The sequence below is a fragment of the Aquarana catesbeiana genome, linkage group LG04 (genome assembly GCF_042186555.1).
Source record: "Aquarana catesbeiana isolate 2022-GZ linkage group LG04, ASM4218655v1, whole genome shotgun sequence".
Classification (NCBI taxonomy): domain Eukaryota; kingdom Metazoa; phylum Chordata; class Amphibia; order Anura; family Ranidae; genus Aquarana; species Aquarana catesbeiana.
This window is the reverse complement of record NC_133327.1, coordinates 60,033,517-60,058,953: the sequence shown is the minus strand read 5'-3', so window position 1 is coordinate 60,058,953 and position 25,437 is coordinate 60,033,517. Positions and strand designations below refer to the sequence as shown.

The 25,437-nt window shown below is 43.5% G+C and overlaps 1 protein-coding gene across 1 annotated transcript in view; it reads left to right on the top strand.

Moving 5' to 3' along the window:
* Nucleotides 1–17,553: 17,553 nt before the first annotated feature.
* The window catches only part of LOC141141378 (aminopeptidase NAALADL1-like), a 79,843-nt gene continuing 71,959 nt past the window's right edge, over nt 17,554–25,437 (top strand). The window contains exons 1-2 of the mRNA XM_073629040.1: nt 17,554–17,744; nt 20,463–20,635. Coding sequence (XP_073485141.1) covers nt 17,554–17,744; nt 20,463–20,635 — 364 coding nt within the window. The remainder of the gene's footprint in view (nt 17,745–20,462; nt 20,636–25,437) is intronic.

Sequence of the window (25,437 nt, the reverse complement as noted above, 5' to 3'; positions counted from 1 at the left end):
AGGTGTTACTCGTGGGATGCGGTGGCGGGCGTTGGTCTGTGCAAGAGAAGGAAGATGGATAAGTAAGTGGGGGATCTAACGTTGGTATGGATCCGGAGGTTTTTTGGTTCCCGGTTAACGGAGGTTAGCCGGGAAGTGTTAATGGGGCACTGCGGGAATTGTTAGTCTCTGAGCCAGCTTGTCGGCTTGAGGCCTAGTTGAGATATTTTGAGAAGTACCGCAGTGCTACATGGGTGATGACCATCAAATGAGTTTAAGTGATAGCGCAGACCAACGCTCTTTAGTTCAAAGTTCTTTCATGGAATAACAGATGTTTTCTTGTTTATTGTTTGATAACAGAGTTTTATAAGAGATTTATAATATATATTGTTTAAATAAAGTAGGCTGCTACGGCCTTTTACCCCAAGGTTCGGTGTGGTCTGTTTTATTGGGAGTAGAGAAGTAAGAGGGGTGTTGATAAGGGTGGACAACATCTGTTATCCAACAGTCAAGTAAAGCCCGGAAATGCAGCATGCAATGCGTTAAGTGCAGGGCGTGCATGACAGTGGTAGCAGTGTGGGGAAGGGATGGTCTAAAATGGAGCCGAGGGGGAGGGACAGGAAGGGAGGGGTTATATAAAAAGGTTAACCTGTGGGGAGGGGTTAACAGAAAACTGGTGGAAAGTTCCCGCCCACCCCCCCCTTTTTTGTTTGGCTAGGTTAATGGTAGGTTTGGGGAAGTTCGTTTGTTTTGTTTTGTTTTTTTTTGTTTTTTTTTTTTTTGTGTGTTTTTTCACAGGTGCTGAAGGATGAATCGTCGTGGCAGTGGCGGGCGTTGGTCTGTGCAAGAGAAGGAAGATGGATAAGTAAGTGGGGGATCTAACGTTGGTATGGATCCGGAGGTTTTTTGGTTCCCGGTTAACGGAGGTTAGCCGGGAAGTGTTAATGGGGCACTGCGGGAATTGTTAGTCTCTGAGCCAGCTTGTCGGCTTGAGGCCTAGTTGAGATATTTTGAGAAGTACCGCAGTGCTACATGGGTGATGACCATCAAATGAGTTTAAGTGATAGCGCAGACCAACGCTCTTTAGTTCAAAGTTCTTTCATGGAATAACAGATGTTTTCTTGTTTATTGTTTGATAACAGAGTTTTATAAGAGATTTATAATATATATTGTTTAAATAAAGTAGGCTGCTACGGCCTTTTACCCCAAGGTTCGGTGTGGTCTGTTTTATTGGGAGTAGAGAAGTAAGAGGGGTGTTGATAAGGGTGGACAACATCTGTTATCCAACAGTCAGGAACCTTACATTGGATTCATATCACATTCCTATTTTGGACTTTCTATTATAGTTTACCCATCGCTAAGGACTATATCTCTTTATCTATTATTGACTAGAATTTTTACTATATACCAGAGTACATGTGCTGATGTGTCTGTTAGCACTAGCTTTGCACCAGCATTTATTTGTCATCAGTTAGCACTAGCTTTGTCATCAGTTGCTTATTACTTTTACCACCTAAGAGTTTACTATAGAATGTTTTTATACTTATGCACTTATGCAAAATAATATTTTCACGTCACTATTTATTATCACTTATTTTATGTACCCTTTCCAAACACTACTTTACCTAGAGGAGGGATCCCAGGGTATGAGATCACTGCGCGAGATCATGTTTTGATTTAGTAATCGCTATTGTCTTCCCGATTCTCCTCCCGGCCAATCAGGAAGCGGGTCCTGAGACCTGATTGCCCAGGGGGTCTCAGGATTCGGGTCCACTTCCAGTTCAGAAAGGAGGAGAAGCAACAGCCCCGGAGCGAGGAGCTAGATCCCTGTCATCTGCCTCCTAAGGTAAGAGGGCCTCTGTCTGTCCGTCTCCTGCGGGGGGTGTTTATCACCGCCTTCACGTCCGTCACCCACGGGGGGGGGTTGGGGGATCGCCGCCTTCCCATCCATGATATTGGTTTGCCGCCCCCCCCCCAAAAAAAAATATTGAGCACCAGCCGCCAATGCATGCCAGTATATACATCTTTGTATATAGATCTCTTAAGTCTATACATCTCAATATTTACACCCCAGCATATAGATTCCAGTGGAAACATGCCAGTATATACATCTCTTAAGGCTGCATTCACACTTGAAATGGATGCGACTGACAGCAGGGGTCCGGTGCGTCCCGGTTCTCCATTTCAGGGAATAATCAGGCCCAAATTTTTGCCTGAATTCAGACATGAAATGGAGCCAAAGACGCACAGGACCCCTGTGCAATGCGCTTCGCAGATAGAGAGCCGGTCACAATCCCCTGTCATGCGAATTGGATGCGGGTAAAATCTATACATCTCAATATTTCCATCCCAGTATAAACATCCAGTATCCCAATATATAGATCCTAGCTTAAACATACTAATATATAGTTTCCAGTATATAGATCCAAAATATCTAATCTTAGTATAGGCATACATTATATAGATCCTAGTATATACAGTAGACTTCAGAATAAACATCTCATTATATAGCTCTCTGTATATATATCCCAGTATATAGATCTCAGTATATACATCCTAATATATAGATATCAGTATAAAAACTTCAGTATATACTTTGTATTGTGATCCTGCTGGTTACATCTATTGCTCTGAATGGTACTTAGGCAATTAGTTATACAGTATAGTAATAAACGATTGTATCTGGAGCACTGTGCAAACATCAGGCTACACTTCGTGGTTCCCTATGTAGCAATTGGTGGTTAGCAAATAATCAACGATCAAAAAAGTAAAAAAAAATAAATAACAGCGCAACAAATGGTAACAATACATCACACCGACCCTACACAACACACCATAACCATTGAACTCCATATAACGTGCGTTTTGATGAAAGTGCATCAAAGATGTAGCAATCAGGATTTCTTTTAACACACTTTTAATGCACCTAAAGAGCATGTAAAACACACAGGTGTGAAAGGTCAATGTACATGTGCGCTTTGCTCCTGACCTGCATTTGTGGAGCTTTTCTGAAGGTGTATCTATGGCCCAAAATTTTTTGCTTTGGAAAAAGTTTTTTTTTTTTTTTTTTTTTTTTGGATGGGTTAAAAACCTTGCATTACTTTACTGCTGTGTGTAGAAATATTCCTACACTTCCTGTCTCAGAGACAAAACAGGAAGTGAAAGGCTTTCCCCCAAAGTGAGAGTAATTCCTCTTTTTCCTCTAATTGCCCCAACCCTCTAGCTAGTGTGCTAGTTGTGCATAGCTTTAGTTGTTAGAGTAGGTAAATTGGCTTGGCTGAGAGTCAGGCCTGGGTTGTGAATCTGGGTCAGGGTTTAGTGACTCAGGGGGGCTGGATGACTCATCTGGAAGCTCTCTGTGGCACTTCCCCCTGGACTGGAAGTTTGTAGAAACTTCCAGAACTGGAGGGTGGTAGTAAGGAGGGGCTGACCATGCATATTTATGAAGTCCTCGACCAATCCCCAGCAAAAAGGAGCGGGAAGGGGGCAGGCAACCTTATAAACAGACATTAGCCAGCAGGGCAGTCAGGTGAAACATGAAGATGGAGTGTGGAGGAGGTTGTCAGAGGCCCTTGCATGGTGCCCCCTAGTCTGGGGGGGGGGGGTAGACCTAGGGTTGCCATCTTTTCTTCAAGTCAAAACCGAACACTTTGGCGGCGCACAGCAATTTTTTTTTTTTAAGTATAAACTATACATCTATTTTACAATTAAATAACATTTCTAATCATATGGAGTTAATCACAAGAGTCCCACCTTACATCAGACTCCACAGAGTTCCTCTTTTACATCTGAATCCGCAGAGTTCCCCTACACTGTAAGGGGGGGACTCTGCAGACTCTGATATAAGGGATAACTCTGGGAATAAATAGGAAATGGTTCTGGACAGCCGCATTCCAAAAAAAGCCTTTTATTCAAAAAAACACAAAATCCAAAAATACATGCCACAGCAGAACAGGAAAGTTGACGCGTTTCACACTACAAACAGTGCTTAATCATAGCATCTGAATCCGCAGAATTCCTTTACAATGTAAGGGGGGGACTCTGCAGATTCTGATATAAGGGATAACTCTAGGGCCTCTGACATAAGGGATGCTCTGGGAACCCTGATTTAAAGGGGAACACTGAGAACTTTGATGTACGGAGAGAACTCTGATGTAAGGGGGAACACTGGGGCCTCTGGTGTAAAGGGGAACTCTGATGTAAGGGGTACTCTGAGAACTCTGATTTACCTTAGTCTACTGACTCAGAGGCAGGAGACAGAAAAAGGGGGGAGACTTCAGTCACAGACAGGGATGGATGGTGAGCTCACTTACTCCTTGGCAGTGAGCACCTCTTATACAGATGTATTTGCAGCTGCTGGGCTTCAAATTTCCCACCCCCACTTTCCTTTTCTGAAGCGCAGCGCCAGGGTTTGGAGTGTGAGCAGACACAAAGGGGTAGGGGTGGGAGGAAGAGGAGTAGATCAAGCCTTCTCTCCTCTCCTGCCTGTCTGTGTTGGGGGGGAGAGGGGGGGAATGTTAGTGTTGGCTTTGGGTAGTGTGAAAGAGAGTGTAACAGACACTTTCTGCTTAGACAACTGCAACCAGCAATCCTGCTGGGAAGCCATAGTCCAGTCTAAATAATGTGTCCAGGTTTCAGGCAGTCAAAACCCGAACTGTCTGGGTGAATCCTGGACAGGTGGCAACCCTAGGTAGACCTCGGGCCTGGGGCTCAGGTGCTGGAAGGATCCCCCAAAAAACACAGACCCTTCCCAGAGGCACGGGAGCAAGGAGAGAGGAGACGGGAGCGGGTCAGCATGTCTGGGAGATCTCCTGAGAGTCAGTCGGGTGGGCTGGTGAGTGTTCAGTCTGGAGGACTGTGGTGAAGAAGATAGCCTGGAGGGGTAGTGAAAGGGGCAGCTGCAGCCAGGTGGGTTGGCAGTGCCTGAAGAGGCATTGCTGGGATCAGTAGCCACAAGAGGATGTAAGCTGGGCACTGAACATTTGCTACACATCCAAGGGGCCTTGGGTTCCTGTCTATAACAGGCTTTTGCTCTAATCTGAACGAAGGCCTTGTCAGAACTCCACAGTGTGCCAGTGGAGTTCTGCAAGCAAGAGACTGCTGGATGAAGAAGTGGAACTGTATATAGTGACTGTATATATGATTGTATATAGGAAAGTTGTCCCTGAAGACAGGGAAGTCCCATAACTTCCCATCCCTATCCAGGTTAATAACCCTCAATAAATATCAAAAAACAAAGTGACAGACTGTTCTCTCACTCTCAGTCACTGTGAAAATGTGGTGTGCCTGGCTGTGCAGAGTAGGAGATCCCAGTCTACTTGTGGCTCCTTAGGGGATGCACTACACCCCCATAAATGGTGTCCCCAGTGGAGGATTTCCCCTTACCTCTTGTTCTGGGGACAACTCTAGAATGTTGTATTCCCCCTCACTTTCTTTCATGGTAACAAAGATTGTAAGTTCCTTGAGGCAGGCACTGATGCCAATTTACAATATGTAAAGCACTGCATAATTTATCAGCACTATATAAATACCCATAGTATATAATAAATCAATAAATGGGTGTCAATGACCCAAAACAAATCGAGGGGTGAATATCCTCAGCGGAGACGCAGACAGAAATCAAAACTTGACAGAGGGTCTAACCCTATGGTGCCCAACCTGCATCCTGAAAAACACCTGCAGCCCTTTGATATTGGCTGTGTAGACCTCAGCACTCAGTAGTGAATACCTGCAAACCCTCACAGATTTTGCGGGACTGTCCTGAGATTTCGATGGTGGAAGGACTTGTGCTAAAAGTGAGATTTTGTGGGGAATTATGCTGGGAGGGGGAAAAGGATTTGTGCTGGGAGGGGGATTTTGGGGGGGATTTTTACTAGAAGAGGGATGGAGGGATGCAGTAGGATTTGTGCTGGAAGGAAGGATTGGGGAGTGGATTTGTACTAGAAGGGTGATGGGGTGGGGTAGAATTTGTGCTGGGGGGGGGGGGGATTTGTGTTGAGAGGGAGGACTTGGGAGGGGGATTTGTGCTGGTTGGGGAGGGGGTAGTGGATTTGTACTAGGAAGGTGGATTGGGGGGAGGGTTTCTGTTGGGAGGGAGGACTGAGGTTAGCAAGCAGATTAGTGCTGGATTGTTTTGGAGGGTAGGATTGGTTATTTTTGCTGAAAGGGTAAAGTGGGGAGTATATTGCTTGCTGGGGGATTTTTTTCACACTCCTGACTCTTACACTATATGTTACCCACCCCTGACTCCTTTTGTTTTGCACTACTGACCCATACTGTGCATTACACAATCCTGTCCCCTGCATTCTATACATTACACACTCCCGTCCCCTGCATTCTGTACATTACACACTCCTATCCCTTGCATTCTGTACATTACACAATCCTGTCCCCTGCAATCTATACATTACACATTCCTTTCCCCTGCATTCTGTACATTACACAATCCTGTCCCCTGCATTCTATACATTACACACTCCCGTCCTCTGCATTCTGTACATTACACACTCCTATCCCCTGCATTCTGTACATTACACACTCCTATCCCCTGCATTCTTTACATTACACACTCCTATCCCCTGCATTCTATACATTACAAAATCCTGTCCCCTGCATTCTATACATTACACAATCCTGTCCCCTGCATTCTGTACATTACACACTCCTATCCCCTGCATTTTGTACATTACACAATCCTGTCCCCTGCATTCTGTACATTACACAATCCTGTCCCCTGCATTCTGTACATTACACACTCCTACCCCCTGCATTCTGTACATTACACACTTCTGACCCTTGAAATTTGTGCATTTCACTCCCCTGACCTCTGCATTATGTAGTTCTTAAACCCAGCACTGACTTTATCACCCTGTGCGTTACATATTTCAGACCACTGTGCTCTGCCTTACAGACTCCTGCACTATATTGTATGTATCCAGGTGCTTGGCTAAAGACAGAAAGCGATTTAGGACACTGCTACAGTGCTTTCTGTGTCTCTCAATGGACTTCGTCTGAATGGGTTAACACTACCTTGCCTCCATCCACCAGGGGGAGATGAAGTTCAGAAAAGAAACTTTACTATGGCCGCTAAGGGACAATTGGCTACAATTCCCAATGGGGAGATAAATGGAGAGAATGAGAGAAAGAGAGCTGTATTTTCACAGGCTGACTACCGAGAGATTTTCTCTTTTCTGCAAGGAGAACGAGGTGTGCATATCCCTGCTTCTGTGTGCACATTAACCTGTTACAAGTCTGTGCCTGTGTGCTGAGGACCGGAGTCACTCCAGGCAGATCCAGAAGTGATCTCACATCTGAACAGTGTGATCCCTGCTGCTGTATTGCTGGGATTGGCGAGAGGACACCGCTGCCAATAACCTGTTGTTGCTAGCAAAAACTGAAAACATAAAGACTGGAGAAAAGGACTGGCCGTTGAGTCCCTGCTGAACTGGCCGAATTTCAATCCATATATGGCCAGCTTAAATGAGTTAACAGTTATTAACCTTACGTTATAATGGCTCCCACTTGGCAGTTATACCATAAAAGTACATCAAACAAAAGAATAATATCAGCAATAAAACTTAACTGTATCAAGAATGATAAGACAATAGCGAGACAATCTTTCTGGTAGAAATTGGTGAATGTCCCAAAAGTTTACTCTGTATTTACCCTGAAAAGAGTGTCTCTGGCTAAAAAGAAACTGTGGGTGATTAGACAGCAGTTAGTAGTTAATCAACTCATTCTTTTCAACCTTCTTCCAGCTATGTGGTGGGGCCCAGTTTTTATGGGGGTACACTTAAGTACAATCCCTTCTGCATGCAGTGGTATAATGTTCCGAAGTGGATGTTAGTCTCCCTCTGCTAGCAGTGGTACTGTGTGAAACCACTCAACAGTCCTGTGCGCTCAGCAAACTCTGGTCCAGATGCTCAGCAGCCAAGGTCTCCTCTTGCAATATCATTGTGAGTCTCCTCCCTTTGGAACTGGCTCCCAACCATCTAGGCAATGATCTAAGGCCCAAGGATTATGCCCTTCTGCTGACTACACACAGCTAAGCAGACATGTGCACAGCCCTGGTCCCCTTGCAGAAAAGGAAGTACAGTGGAACCTTGGTTAACGAGTAACGCGGTTAACGAGTGTTTTGAAAGATGAGCACCTTTTTTTTTTTTTTTAATTCTGACTCGGTTTGTGAGTGTTGTCTCGCAAAACAAGCAGAATTCAAGCTAATGGGGTGTGCAGTACCGCATTTGGCCAGAGGTGCGGGGGTGCCGGGGACACTTGGAATGGATCAGAGCCGTTCGGAAATACTCAGAACCACTTGGAAATACTCGGAAACACTCGGAAATACTTTGTTCCCGAGTGTTTCTCTGGCACCCCCCCATCTCTGGCCACATGCGGTATTGCATGTAATAGAAGTCAATGCGGAACGAATTATCTTTGTTTCCATTGACTTCTATGGAGAAACTCTCTTTGATATGCGAGTGCTTTGGATTACAAGCATTCTCCTGGAACGGATTATGCTCGTAATCCAAAGTTCCACTGTAGTTCTTTTCACAGCCTGGGAATACTACTTTCTGCCCCTCCCCTTATATGTCTCTGTATTGGGGATTGTAGTCTTTCAACCCATCCACATACATAGGCGAGTCCTTTTACCAAACTACATTACCAACGATCCATCAAGACCATGCATTAAAGTTTTTCTGATACTTCATGTTCCCCCTAGTGGATGGAAGCAAAACAATACTGGCTAGATTAGCATTGGAGCCCTACATGCATGCTCTGAAAAGTGTTGCCACCCACCTTACAGTATGCTTTGCAGTTATGGGTGGATCACAAGAGCACATCATTTATTTTCTAAAGGTTTAGGTAAGGTAAAACAGCTCCTACATGTTTGTTTCAATTATATGTTTACCTGTTGCTGTCATTTCACATTAGCTCAGCCCAGCAAAGAACAGGAAGCGCTGTGTACCATTAATGGGTACATATTACATTTATAGACATTCCAGAGACAATCTCTTATCTTATCTAGCCATTCATTATTACTGTCAAATTGTTTTATATTATTTTTACAATCAGTGTTAAAGTGTTGGTTGTATCATGTGGCAGCTGAATCCTGTTCATCAGTCATCTCACCTTGCAGCAACGTTTCTCAAACTTTTTTCAGTCATGGCACCCTTATAAAGTACTCAAAATCCCGAGTCACCCCAGTCTAAGATGTATAAGATGTAAATGTTTCTTATCAATAGAAACCTTATCCTGGGACAATGCGCACAACTATCTTGATTAAAATAGCTTCACATCAGAAGCCCCCCTTCACATTAGGGATCCTTTTATTAGATCAGATGTCCCTCCATCACATCAGAGCATCCCCTTTACATCAGAGTCCACCCTTCACATCAGAGGCCCTCCAGCATACCAGAGGTCCCCCCATCACAGGGGTGGCTAACTACAGGCCTTTGGCTGTTGCGAAGTCCCATTATGCTTCTGGGAGTAACTGTCAGTCTACCCATCATGCCTCTGGGAGTCATGCTTGTAACTCACAGTCTTGCAATGCCTCTTGGGACATGCAGCTCCACAATGGCTGGAGGGCCGTAGTTGCTTACCCCTGTCCTATCATGTCAGAGGTCTCCCTATCACATTAGAGGCCACCCTTGACGGTCACTGCTCTTCGCTCCAAGAAAACTGAGAACAGAGCGATGAGTGAGCATGTGATCGCACAATTTTTGGTCTTAGAACTGCCGAGGGACACTGCAGCATCAGAGAAATGCTGCAGCAATAAGGGAAGTATAGCTTTTTGTTTTTTTCAAACACATCAAACTTCTCTGTTAAGCCCCTAGCCGCAATTGTGGCTTCTAAGCACTGATGTCAGCATGTCAAGATTCAGACAACTGCTAAATTCAGCCCAAGAGATGACATAGGGAAAAAGAACTCCCCAAAGTTTCATCATAAGGTGTTCTGGTAATTCAGTTGGGGTCAAAGTGGATGTATCTAAAATTCAAAAAAAGAGACTGCACCAATTCAACCAGCATGAGAGATGTGCATCTAAAAAGCCATTGAACAAACAGGTAAAGGAAAGGCTTTCTGAAATAATGTGCTGAAGATTGATGAATCAAAGATAACGTTTTTTGCCCATTGTACCGGTGAACATGTAAGCAGGTTGAGTTTTATGCTGCCCCAGCCAGGAGGGTTAGTGTTAATATTCTTCCTGGGTCCTTCTTTCTTGGGTCCGACCAGCTGATCCTGTGCTTTATAAAAAGGGACAGGAGTCCGGTCCAGGAGAGTATGGACAGAGAGAGGAAAGAGAGACGTTTTGTTGATGATGGGGTGTCCATAATACAAGACACAGGAGTCTGTCCAACCATTCAGCCTTGTGCTGAAGCCAGAGCACCTATGGATAATGAACATTCTACAGAGTACGGGACCTCTGAGATATACAAAATGCCTGAAGACACTAGTTCCGCCATAATGTACTCTATCCTGTGCAGATATGGTGGGGCAGCCACCAAGCTTGAGTTAGGGATGAGCGATGTTAGGAAAAGACTGTGCACTTTGTTCTGTATGCTATGAATTTACAGTAAAGTTTTTGAAACTTTGCCCTTGCCTTGTCTGAAGTTAGTCAAGAGGTGTAATGCAAGTAACCGGCACACATTGTTCATAAACGGGTCAGTTAAATACACTGGGTTGTGAAGACAGCAGTACAAGAATGAATACAGTGTGAAAACACAAGTGGTTACCAAGGGTAACAAAGGTTCCACGAGTTGTCGGCACTCTTTCTGTGAGTAGCTCCGTCTCCCATGGCAATGGGAGCAGATGAGCACTGCAGAGGTCCTCAGCCTGTATACAGGTACGGAAGAGTTAAGTGAAGTGCGTGTATGGAGTCAGCGCTAGGCACACAGCGGGGCCCCATTCTGCTACTGGGAGTGAGGTAATGGAGATATGCTGAGCAGGTGGAAATGGCATTGGCTCTGCATGTCCCTCCTAATTGCATTAGTGACTGGGTGGTATACATTAACATTGAGAGAGTTGGGAGGGCATGGCCGACGACCAGGATGTGAGGACGTGAGGCGCCTGAGCTCTGTCCGTGCCACTTAGATCCTGCAACAATCCTCCTAGCCCGACCACCATCCGAAGCCATCTCTAGCCTCAGCAGACTCCCGAGACTCCTGTGTATGCCAGGCGATGGTCAAATATGGCCCAGCCATGGAGGAGGCCCCAGGATTCGCGCCGCCAGCACCGCCATGGCAGCCGTAGCAAGGTGGCGCCGGCCGGCTCCATTCACTGAAGCTCAGCCATCCATCCACCTCCCTGCAAGCCCAGCAACATCGTGGGAAGGCTGAGTCACAACATGCCCCTGCCTGCAGCCCTGAATACCCCCTCCTGTTCTCCCCTCCAGAGGACACTGACGCAGATTCTCCTCATGCTCAAACACAGGCCCTGCAGAGCCCTCTCTCTTACAAATCATGGAGGCTATACAGCACAGCCATGCTTCCCTTACCATTCAGATGGACTCAATTAAAACTGACTTATACTTTCTAAAGCATGATGTACAGAATCTGAGGCACAGAGTACAGAATGCTGAACAACATATAGGGGATTTAGAGCATGAAACACGTCCATTGCAGGGCTCTGTCAGGGAGCTGCGCCAGGCCCAAGAGTACACATCTGATAAGCTCACAGACATGGAGGACCGCCTGAGACGCAATAACCTCCGCTTCCTAGGCTTTACAGAAGGCTCAGAGGACAAGGCTCCAGAAATGTTCATGGAACAATGGCTGACATGCACATTTAGCGCCAATACATTTTCAACTATGTTTGCCATTGAGAGAGCGCATGGGGTCCCATTGCACCCCCTACCCCCTAGGGCACCGCCACGTGCCATGCTTATTAAACTGCTGCACTTCAGATACAGGGAGGCTATTATCAGGGCAGCCAGAGAAAAAGGATGCCTGCTCTTTAATGGCAATGGCATCACCATCTTTCCTGACTTTTCAGTAGCCACTCAAAAGCAACAGGCCACTTTCTTAGCGGTTAAACGGCGATTATGTGATCTGCAATTGCCATACATCATGCTATACCCGGTGCTTCTGTGGGTCATCCTCCAGGGCAGGGCCCACTTCTTCACTGATCATAAAGAAGCAGCTCATTGGACAGACACACTTGGCCCCTTGGAACAGAGGAACCAGCAACGGAGATCCCCTCCTCGCTGACCAGCACAATGCCCCATTGAACACATGCCAACAGAACTTTCCCTTTCCTGATATCCTGACTCCACCGCCTGTTGGTATCGACAGGAGAGACTGGGGGTCAACACATGGAATCCGGCATACCCACGCTTGCGCTTCTCCACCTACAGGAAGGTTGAGACACTTGATAATGCCCCAAAGGAGACCGCACTACCATTATCCTTTATGGCTGACTATCCCCACCACCGCCATGCTGGCTTATGTTATGAACATCCTCCAGCCACTCTGGCAAATAATATGTCATGGCCGGGCTACTATCTATCCAGTCCAGTAAGAGCACACAGACAGTAGCTTACATCCACAGTCCCCCCCTTTATTATTATTTAGGGTTTGTTGGCCACGGGACTACTTTAAACCCCCCCCCCCGCTTTGCAGTTCTAGTTCAGGGAACAAAGCTCTCATGTGTTTGGGTATGGGAGCCGGGAGGGTTAGGGTGGCCTGGGAGGGTCGGGGAATTTTCCCTATTTTGTTGTTGTTGTTACATGACTGTTATTTTATACCAATTGTATTGTTTACAGGTTCACAGGCCAGACAGGCCATCAGGGTACTCAGATATTATTGAATAGAAGCACAATGTTGTCGCATATGTATTTATCAGGATTCGCCTCCACCTCTCAAGATGCACAGAGTTCCAAAGTTTGGTTGACTCTGGAGCATCGCAAGAGATGGACGCGCATGTTTTTGACCAACATCCACACATGGCTAATTTACCCCTGATTTTGTGGAATGTTAGGGGGCTTAATTCTAAAGTGAAATGCTTTATAATGTTTGACTATTTAGCACGGCACAAACCGCATGTAATCCTTCTCCAGGAAACCTATCTCCAGGGCTCCAGGGTTGTGGCCCTTAAAAGAGCTAAAATAGCGTACGCTCTTCATTCCACTTACTCCACATATGCTCGAGGGACGTCTATTCTTATTGCCAAATCGTCACTAATCTCAATTAAACATACTAAACTTGACCCTAATGGCTGCTTTGTAATCCTGGTGCTGGAACTTCTGGGTAAACCTTATACAGTGACAAATATATATGTCCCACCACCTTTTACCAAGAAATGTTTTAAGAAGGTGATGGGCACAATACTGGTGATTGCTGAAGGCCCCTTAATGATAGCTGGGGACTACAACACAGTTCTAGACAACTCCACGGATAGATTTAGATGCTCTACGCTACCCCCCGTGCCCCTAGGACCCTTCCTAACCCAATTTGTCCTAGTGGAGGCCTGGAGATGGAAGTATGCAAATGTCCGGGAATACTCGTGCCATTCTGACTCTCACAGTACATTATCACGTATTGATCTATGCCTTGTCTCATCCGATATCCTTCATTTAGTGGCAGGAGTCAAATATCTCCCCAGAACGATGTCTGACCACTCACCCTTGATGGTGGACCTTGCTCTGGGCACACCCTTTTCGTACCGGGAATAGAGATTGAGCCCATTATGGTTAGCAGACCAGGCTGTGATAGACCAGAGTTGGGCAGAGATGAAATCATTTTGGGTGATTAACAAAGTGCGTCCATCCCTGTGGTCTGGAATGCCTTTAAGGCCACTGCCTGCGGCTCATTTGCTGCTGCGATTGGGCAGGCCCGCAAGGCATCGCAGTTCAGACTGATGGATGCAGAAGGAAGACTTAGGGATGCGGAAACTACTTATTCTGCAAACCCTTCCTCTGAAGCACACGCTACATGGCGACACAGGGCCAGAGAATTAGAGCTGGTACTTCTGGAACGCACACAAAAAAACAACTATATCAGAATCAACGAATATTTGAATTCGGGGATAAAAATAGCCGCCTACTGGCCTATTTAGCCAGACCTGATTATCAGCCATGTAATATCCCTAGAATAACAAATTCAGCAGGCACAATAGTTGAGCCAAACAATGACATTATGAAAGCGTTTGTCGCTTTCTACTCCACGCTTTATGCTACTAGAGCCCACTATAAAATAGTGGAACTAGATGACTATCTTTCAGATATTTCACTCCCGAGAATAACGGACCATCAGGTCTCAGGACTTGATGCTCTGTTGACGCTGGAAGAAATAGGGGAGGCTATACAGTCGGTCACCAGACATAAAACTCCAGGCTTAGATGGATTTCCTATTGAGTGGTACATGCAATTTCGGGACCTATTGATCCCACACTTGCTGCGAATGTACAATTTTGCCCTTAAAACGGGACAGTTGCCGCCTTCCATCTCGGAAGCACTGATAGTATTGATCCCCAAACCTCATAAGGATCACCTTCTCTGCGAATCATATAGAGCGATTTTGCTTATTAGCTCAGATGTTAAAATTCTGGCCAAGGTGTTTGCCCAACAATTAAATACAGTAATTACAACCATTATAGGGGCGGACCAAACCGGATTTATGCCTGGATGATCGACCACTATTAATTTGCGTAGCCTTTTTACCAATATACAAGCGGTTCATGACGCGACTGTCTCTCAAGCTGTACTGGCTTTAGATGCTCACAAGGCCTTTGACTCAGTCGACTGGCCATATCTTTTTGAAGTCCTGGCTGAATTCGGATTTGGCACTAGTCCTGGCTAAATTCGGATTTGGCACCATAAAGTGGGTACAACTCCTATATTCCAAACCTAACCTCAGGGTTAATGCGTCCATATCGGATGCTTTCCTGATAAAGAGAGGCATCAGACAGGGATGTCCGCTGTCGCCGCTCCTGTTTGCGCTGGCGATAGAGCCCCTTGCATCAATGATAAGGTCCAGTAGGGAGGTTAAGGGACTGACGATTGGGGGTCTGGAGGAAAAAGTGTCCTTATATGCGGATGATATGCTAATATATCTGGAGGACCCCCAGTCGTCACTTCCAGCCCTGCTGGAGATTATCCGGCGGTTTGGCCACTTTTCAGGGTTCCGGGTCAAATCGGACAAATCCCTTTTGTTTCAGATTGACCAGGAGACACCATTAACACTACCCCCAGCGTGCCCACTACAATTAGTTCACACTTTTTGATATCTCGGGGTCCTGATAAAACACCCTATCTCCTCTTATGCCAAGTTTAATTTGGCCCTCCTTATCAGTAGATTAAAAACCACCTTGTAAACATGGAACAATCTCCCTCTTACGCTATTAGGAATAATAAATAATTTCAAAATGATTTATCTTCCATGATTCCTTTACGTCCTAAGCAATTCACCAATATATATATAACCATAATCACCAATTTCATCTGGAGGGGCGGTGTGGTGACGATCGCTAAGCACACTTTACAGCTACCTACTTTGGAGGGGGGCCTGGCACTCCCCTGTCTCCAAACGTACTATATTGCCTCACAACTGGCACACGCCCATTGGTGGTTTCATCCTGAGGCCAACAATGCAGCTGCTGCCCTGGAGGCAGCCATCCTCACCTCATATGAATCTCCCCAAAATCTAATACACCGTATGTCGCTTGGGGGGATGGAAGGGGTAAATGTTCTGGCCATGACCTTGTTGATCTTTAGAATTTCTAAACTATTACCACCCAGTATCCAAGCTATATATTCCCACAACACCCACTATGGGGAAACCCATGCCTACCAGAATCAGAGAAACTAACGGGGGATACTGGTTCAAGAAAGGGGTGAAAACAATATCACACTTATTTGCAGACACTGCGTTCCACTCCTTTGCAGAATTCCAAAGAGACTTTGGACTCCCACGCACGGCTTACTTTTAATACCTACAGATAAGACATACCGCTGCTGCACAATTCGGGCTTCGAAATATAGAGATGTAATCTTCCCCACTTGAACACCTACTGGCTGACCCCTCCCACACCAAATTATTTTCATCTTACTATAAGAATCTACTCCACTCCACGACTACTAGGCTTACCACCATTGAACACAGATGGCGCTTAGACATACCTGTGCTGACGGAGAAGATCTGGGGAGAGATCCTTCCCCTGTAGGTGCCCACAGTCATCTCCTCAAGGGACAAGGTGATCCAGACCAAACTACTGTATAGAGCATACTTTATTCCAAATTTGTTATATAGATTAAAGAGATTATCCACTCCTTTATGCACTCGATGTGGAATGGCCGATGGCATATTCTTCCATCTAATGTGGGAATGTGCTCCGATAAGGAAGTTCTGAGGTTACAGCCTTCATCAGCTCTGTAGCTAAGATACCAAACGTTTGTAATTCTCTTAGATGTCTGCTAGGATACATTGATGATGAAGATTTATCCAAAAATGTACAATCCTTTATTCGCATAGTGATGTTTTACGCTAAAAAAACAAAAACCATGCATTGGAAATCTCAATCCACACCCACTATAAAATTCTGGCTTACCATTATCAACCAAGCAATACCACTATATAAGTTAACGTACGATGCTAGAGGATGCCCAAAAAAGTTCTCCAAAATATGGAACTCCTGGGCTAACTCAGATAGTACCATACCACCTGCCCCCTAAGTTACAGCAAATAATAGAGATAATATGGTTTAGAAACTACCAGGGACTAAGCCCTGACTAGAGTAGATTGTGCTGAGTGATGATATTCTCTGTATGTTGTTTTATAATGTTTACCTGTATACCTGATCAATGTATTGCACTATGACTGAAGCGATGTTCGCTGTGATTATACATCTGAGTAACTATTATTTATTATGGTTATAAAAACAATAAAAAAGTTAACCTTTAAAAAAAAAAACATTGAGAGTGTTAACTAGTGTTCAGCCGTCCGTTCAAGCAAAGGTACCCCATATGTAAGGCAGTGACCCTTTTCAAGGTGCCTAGCGTGGCCCAGAAGAACACACGCCGGGGTAGGCCTCCTATGTGACCCATACTTGGTGCCCAACGAGGAGGGGAACATGGAGGAAGTGTCAACCGCCTACCAGTGTCACTAATCACTAGACTAGTCAGAGACTGGTGGGCCTTTTTACACCACACCTACAAAGTAATTTCTGCTACAGGTGACACCAACTTTGAGGCCAAGGGTCAAAGTCAACAATTTCCACAGGGTGAACTAATTTTTCACATGACTGTATAATCCAATGGGACATTTTTTTTTGTTGAAATTATGGATGTGGCTACAGGGTCTCTTTAAAGAAAAGACAAGCATATTGAGCATCTAGTGAACATTTAACAGTTTATGAACCACCATATAATAAAAATAATTGCCCCTAGAATAATTGTGTTATATATAATTCCACTGCCAATGTGCAAAGGGCATCCTGTCAGCAAAGACACCCTATGATTATTTTGATAATTTTTAACCTAACTTATCTCTCTTTTGATCTAGGCTGAGGACTCCTGCTTGCAGGGCAGTTATAAAAAGTCATCCCAGCCAGGTTTAGTCTCTGCCAAGCACCAGGTTGTAAGGGATCATGAACTGGATAAAGGTAGTGGGTATTGTTCTAGGGGCTGCAGTCATCCTGGCCATTGGCCTTCTGATTGGCTATTTTGGCATTCCTGGGGAGCCAGAATGGGTGAAGGACCTTGCTCAAGATCTCGATGAAAAGTTTATTAACCAGTTCATGGAAGAAGTTGATAACAAAAGGATAGAAGATAACTTGAGGTGAGACTTGCTCTGTTTTTATATTTAGGCTTCAATTTGTGGAAGGGCAACGTAGATTGGGATCCCGAGCAGCAAAATATTATCATCAGCAACAGTCTGGCTCTTGTTTTATTCCAAAATTATTATTTTTTACAAGGGTGGTGAGTTGAGTGATGGAAAAGCTGCCAACTGTCAATTTTGCTGCACTACCTCTCCTCTGCAACTTTCCAGATATGGCCAACATTTGCCAGGGGCACACATTTGGTAAACCAATGTCTCCATTTTCTGTGAAGATAAACAAAAAGAGTAGAAGAAGTTTTTAAACATTCTCCAAAATCTATTCAAGAGCACTACTGATGCTTACAGGTACTTTTGATAAAGTGATGCTCATAATCTGATATTACAAGGCTGAATTGCAAGTTGAGAATCTTCACTTATATTGAATATATTGAATGCATAATTACTTAAATTATCCAATTATGTGACAAGCTAATTCATGTTTACTTTTTTATATGCTCATGATTGGGTGTCCAATGTAAACAGGAATTTGCTTTTCACATCACTGAAAAATGGAATTGAATGTTCACTCGATTTATTCATTGATGAATCTTAACTAATTTACTGTCTAAGCCCAGGTTCACACTGATGCGGGTTAGAAATCGTGCAAGTTCAGCTGAACACGCACGATTTCAAAGTCTGACTTCGGGGTGATTTGACAGACATCTGTGCAGGTTGATGCACAAATGTCTATTCAAATCGCCCTCCGAAGTCGCCAAAAGTAGTACAGGAGCTACTATTGGGAATTGCAAAGTCAGCGCCGCCCCGATTCAGAGGGTGCCATTGCCAGGGATAGCCGTTGATTTGGCATGCGATTTGGCTTATCAAATCGCATGCCAAACCGGCCCAATATGAACGTGGGCTAAATCTCTATTTGCCTTCATACTCACCTTTCCAGTGGTCTGTGTGTTAAAACACTTAAGAAGAACTCCAGACAGGGTATATTCTACATCTTGTCTCTGACATCCTTGGACAGCTCTTTGGTCTTGGTCATGGTGGAGAGATTTGAATCTGATTGATTGATTGCTTTTGTGGACAGGTGTCTTTTATACAAGTAACAAGTTGAGGTTAGGAGCACTCCTTTTAAGAGAGTGCTCCTAATCTCAGCTCATTACCTGTATAGAAGATAGGAGATCAAATACTTATTTCACTCATTAAAATGCAAATCAGTTTTTTTTAATGTGTTTTTCTGGATATTTTTGTTGTTATTCTGTCTCTCACTGTTAAAATAAACCTACCATTAAAATTTTAGACTGATCATTTCATTGTCAGTGGGCAAATGTACAAAATCAGCAGGGGATCAAATACTTTTTTCCCCTCACTGTACATATAGTGTAGGCAAAGAGTGTCTCAGAGGACATCAAGACAGACTCGCAATGGTAGAATCAATGGCAGTCTCAGCCTGGACCCCCCCCCCCCCCCAGACTACTCCTCCAACGTGTTTTGCACTGCCCCCAAAGCTTATTCATCTGGGCGGAGCCAAAAGTGGGGGTGTCTTGATGTGCAGCCTCTGGGACACTCTGCCTATACTATGTTTGGAGCATAGACAAGCTCCTTCCCCAGCCAGCGCTCACAGCGGTGGGTACGGGATCAGCATTCCTTTACAGCCTGAGCGGCAAACATCCTTTTTCTTGGTCCGCAGTATATATACCATACCTGGAAAATGCACCTGGATGCTGGAAATCACTCTAGTAGATACTACTACTCCAGTGATCTCCACTTGCTGAGCGGCTGGCCTGCTGCATTGTGAACAAGGGAGGTTGGCTGCTCAGCGGGGGTGCCATTCAGAGAATGCTTTGCATTCCTTCTGTCAGCTTCCTAGAACAGTCTCCCGCTGGCAGCTGGGTTTGAGAAAGAAGGGCTGTCCTTCGAAACATGTTACTGCCCTCCTCTTTCCACCAGCGCGTAGAGGTCACTACGTGGCGTTAGGCAGCGGCACTGGACACTGTCTATTGGCGGCTTTTTGACAGCTGTCAGAGCGGGTCTCTGTGATGCCGGCCAGGGGATCTGGAGTTGCCGTTTCCTGTATACAGCTTTGCTTTGTCTCCACCTTGATGATTCTTACCACCTAGGATCACACACTCCTGTTTTCTTGTTGGTTAAGCTGCTGTGGATCATCCCGGATCTCTTCTGGAAGCTGCAGGATCCTCCTGTCATATTTCCTTATCATCCTTCTCATTGGATTAGGATTCTGATTGGAGCGAATCACATTGATATTACTGCCATTGGAAGCTGGAACTTGTAGTCCACTTTGCTGGTTTGTGGATTTACTTTCTTCTACATGAAGAAGTGTATGACCTGTAGCAGCCTGTTGCTGTAAAGTGGCTAATTTATGTGAACAGTCATTTTCTACAATATAGGCAAAGTTTAAGTATCCACATGTGTTTACTCAATTCTTAAATACACCGGTTAGACCCTGCCTGCATGCTGACAGCCGCAGAGGTGAGTATGATAGCCCTTTAATTGCAGGGATGTAGTTGTTTTTTTATAGGGCAGATGACAGGGTCCCTTCAACTATATTAAGACAACCGAAATGACCTTAATTCACAAGAAAAGTTGGTATTGTTTTTGTAATGGCAGCTCTCCCTATGGAAGTGTCTTACAACCGTATATTGGTGACTGATACATGGATCTTCCAGTACGGCAGTTGGAATCTTCAGTTTCGCTCTATGTCTTTAACAGAATTCTTTCCGAGAAGCCCCATGTAGCTACAAGTGCAGCAGATGAGGAGTTGGTGAAGTTGATGCTGTCCCGCTGGAAGGACCCTAATTCTGGCCTGGATGACGCAAAAGAAGAGCGATATGATGTGTTCCTCTCTTTTCCAGATGAAGCGAATCCAAACACTGTCAAAGTTTGTAAGTGGATAGGCATGGGTAACTGTGGGCATCAAACCAGTCCTCAACATTTGCTTCAGCTAAAGCTGCACTCCAGGCTAAACCTGTGCAAAAGGAAAAAATGTGTTTCGATACGTTATTTACATAAATTTGTTTAGTTAAATTTGTTTTCGGCATTTGTTTCATTGAGTCGTAATCAAATTGATTTGAATTTTCTGAATTCCAATCGTTACAAATTTTCCGAATTCCAATCAAATTGAATTTTCCTGAATTCGAAACAATTCGAATTCCATTTGAAATCTGAATTTTGGATGATGGTTATATTCTTTCTATTCCATTCTATTCTATTGTTTTTTTTAGTCTATTCTTTTATTTTATTTTCTATACTTTTCTATTCTATTCAAATTTATTCTGTTTGAAATTTGAATTTCAGAAAACGGTTAGATTGTTATATACTTTCTATTCTATTATGTTCTGTTTGTTTATTCCATTCTATTCTATTCTTTTCTATTCTATTATTTTATTTTCTATTCTATTCTTTTCTATGGAAATACAAATGTAATTAAATTTAAATTTCAGAGGATAGTTATATTCTTTCTTTTCTATTTTATTCTGTTGTTTTTTTTTTTTTTTTTTTATTATTCTGTTATTTTCTATTCTGATCTATTCTTTTCTATTATATTCAAATTTGAATTGATTTCTATTTGAATTTTGGTAAATGGTTATATTCTTTCTATTCTATTCTTTTTTTATTCTATTCTATTCTTTTTTTCTATTCCATTCTTTTCTATTCTATTCTATTTCTTATGTATTCAAATGTATTCTATTTGAAATTCAAATTTTTAGAAGATGGTTATATTCTTTTTATTTTATTCTGTTCTATGTGTTTCTATTCTGTTCTGTTCTGTTCTGTTCTTTTATTTACTATTCTATTTTGTTCTGTTTTACTCTATTATATTCTATTCTTTTATTTTCTGTTATATTCTTTTATATTCTAGTCTATTTTTTTCTATTCTATTTTTTTATTTTCTATTCTATTTGATTCTCTTTGGAAATTGGAAAACAAATTGAAAAACTATTCGAATTCAAAAACTTTTTGAATTTGAAAACTTTGAATTCTAATTTGAAAATTTTTCGAATCGATTCCAATTCGAATTTCGTCCAATTGTTTTTTTCGTTACTTTGGATAAATTTAAATGCGTTACTATTGTAATTTGGATACATCCAAATTTCAATTCAGAACGTAACGAACTGTACATGTCTACACCAGGCTAACAGTTTGCCACAAAGTTGAAACATATACATAGGGAGTATATTACCAGCCAAAGATTTGTACTTCTGTCCAGCCAGTCCTGAAAAATATTCTCCACTAACAGACTGCATAGTCAGACCAGAGACCTGACTTTTCTCTATAGCAGTTATACATTACAGCCAGGTCAACTCCTTGCCCTTAGTCTATGATTGGACTGCATAAGAGCAGCAGAAGACTAATGAGGTCATCTCTCCTCTCTCTCTTTCCGTTTGCCTACTCCTTGTCAGCCCATGTATGCTTTGCAAGTAAACCTGATTGATTCCTAGAGCCCCCCCCCCCCTCCTTTTCCCTATCTAAATGCTGCAATGCAAGGGAGGACAGGAGGCTGATATCAAGGCAAATTTTGGTACCTATGTGTAGCACACACCCCTAGTGGGGGTTGCAGAAATTAGGATTCCCCACTGCTACACGCCCAGGCATACAGCATTTCCTTCATGCATTCAAATGCAGAAAACAGTCATTTTTATTTTTAGCACAAATCTGGCTGTTTTCATGTATCCTATGCATTGATATTTTGTCTTTCTTACTTTTTATATATTGTAAGATATGGCCTGAAATATGGAAAATAAAGCATGCACACCTTTTTCACAGACTTGCCCTCCGAAAGGTTTTACCCCCTTCATGACCAGGTATTTTTTTGTTATTCGGCACTGCGCTACTTTAACTGACAATTGCGCGGTTATCCAACGCTGTACACAAATGAAATTTTTATAATTTTTTCACACAAATAGAGCTTTCTTCTGGTGGTATAGAATCACCACTGGATTTTTTTTTTATTATATAAACGAAAAAGTCCGAACAATTTGAAAAGAAAACAATATTTTTTACTTTTTGCTATAAAACACATCCAATAAAAAGGCCAAAATGTATTCTGCTACAAGTCTTTGATTAAAAAAATCCCAGTACATGTATATTATTTGGTTTGCGTGAAAGTTATAGCATCTACAAACTATGGTATATACAGTATCTCACAAAAGTGAATACACGCCTCAGTCACATTTTTGTAAATCTTTTCTTCTATCTTTTCATGTGACAACTCTGAAGAAATGACACTTTGCTACAATGTAAAGTAGTGAGTGTACAGCTTGTATAACAGTTTAAATTTGCTGTCCCCTCAAAATAACTCAACACAGCCATTAATGTCTAAACCGGTGGAAACAAAAGTGAGTACACCCCTAAGTGAAAATGTCGAATTGGGCCCAAATTGTCACTATTTTGTGTGGCCACCATTATTTTCCAGCACTGCCTTAACTCGCCTGGGCATGGAGTTCACCAGAGCTTTACAGGTTGCCACTGGAGTCCTCTTCCACTCCTCCATGACGACATCACAGAGCTGGTGGATGTTAGAGACCTTGCGCTCCTTCACCTTCCATTTGAGGATGCCCCACAGATGCTCAATAGGGTTTAGGTCTGGAGACATGCTTGGCCAGTCCATCACCTTTACCCTCAGCTTCTTTAGCAAGGCAGTGGTCGGCTTGGAGGTGTGTTTGGGATCGTTATCATGTTGGAATACTGCCCTGCAGCCAAGTCTCTGAAGGGAGGCAATTATGCTCTGCTTCAGTATGTCACAGTACATGTTGCCATTCATGGTTCCCTCAATGAACTGTAGCCCCCCAGTGCCGGCAACACTCATGCATCCCCTGACCATGACACTCCCACCACCATGCTTGACTGTAGGCAAGACACACTTACCTCTGTACTCCTCACCTGGTTGCCTCCACACACGCTTGACACCATCTGAACCGTTTATCTTAGTCTTATCAGATCACAGAACATGGTTCCAGTAATCCATGTCCTTAGTCTGCTTGTCTTCAGCAAACTGTTTGCGGGCTTTCTTGTGCATCATCTTTAGAAGAGACTTCCTTCTGGGTCGACAGCCATGCAGACCAATTTGGTGCAGTGTGCAGGCTTATGGTCTGAGCACTGACAGGCTGCCCCCCCCCCTTTAGCCTCTGCAGCAATGCTGGCAGCATTCATATGTCTATTTCCCAAAGACAACCTCTGGATATGATGCTGAGCATGTGCACTCAACTTCTTTGGTCGACCACGGCGGAGTGGAACCTGTCCTGTTAAACTGCTGTATGGTCTTGGCCACCGTGCTGCAGCTCAGTTTCAGGGTCTTGGCATTCTTCTTAAAGCCTAGGCCATCTTTATGTAGAGCAACATTTCTTTTTTTCAGATCCTCAGAGAGTTCTTTTTTGTTTGTTTGTCTTTGAGGTGCCATGTTGAACTTCCAGTGACCAGTATGAGAGAGTGAGAGCAATAACACCAAATTTAACACACCTGCTCCCTCATTCACACCTGAGACCTTGTAACACTAACGAGTCACATGGCACCGGGGAGGGAAAACGGCTAATTGGGCCCAATTTGGACATTTTCACTTAGGGGTGTACTCACTTTTGTTGCCAGCAGTTTAGACATTAATGGCTGTGTGTTGAGTTATTTTGAGGGGACAGCAAATTTACACTGTTATACAAGCTGTACACTCACTACTTTACATTGTAGCAAAGTGTAATTTCTTCAGTGTTGTCACATGAAAAGATAGAAGAAAATATTTACAAAAATGTGAGGGGTGTACTCACTATTGTGAGATACTGTATACTGGAATTTTTATTTACTTTTATTTACTTATATTTTTATACTAGTAATAGCAGTGAATTATAGTGGGATTGTGATAGTGTGGTGGAAAATCTGACACTAACTGACACTGGCTGGGGGGTACACTAACTGACAATAACATCAATAGTGACACTAATACGGTGATCAGTGATAATACTATACACTGTCACTGTACTAATGACACTGGCTGGGAAAGGGTTAACTTCTAGGGGCAATCAAGGGGTTATCTGTGTGCCTAACAATGTATAATGAGTGTAATATGTGGTGCTTTTATTAAGTGATCTTGTTGTTCTTTTCCCTGAATAAAAAAAACAGCAATATCTCCTGTCAGTGTAAACACAGAGCTCTCTTCCCTAAATGACAGAACCGATCAGTAGGTCCCGGTGATCAATCATTGAACAAATATAGTTTGTGTCAGTGTAAACCCTGTGTTTGCTGTCAGTGACTATATGAACAGGAATGACCTGGCTTGCAGCCACTGCCCTTGTGTAGTGGCAACTTTCAGTGGCCTATTTGGAAGTGCTCTGGTTAAAAGTTATAATACATCTAACTCTGTGTAGCCAGCCCTTGGTTCTGTCAGAGCTATCACTATATCTTTGCTTCACTCTGGACACACTTGATGATACATCTTATAAAAACTCTTTGTACTGCCTAAGTGCTTAAGTGGCTTCAAACTTGCAAGCACTGTCACCGTAAGCCTGATTTTAATTACAGCTGGTATGAAGGAGAATATTCTTGATGTTTAACTCCAGGCTTCTCCTTCCCCAGAGGCTTTATGTTACATATACTGTACCTTTATTGAGGATTTTCTTCCTCAATGATGCAGAGATCGCCACTCAATGCATTTTGAGTGAAGGGAAGTGTGGGGAATGAGCCATGCATAGGTGTGCGC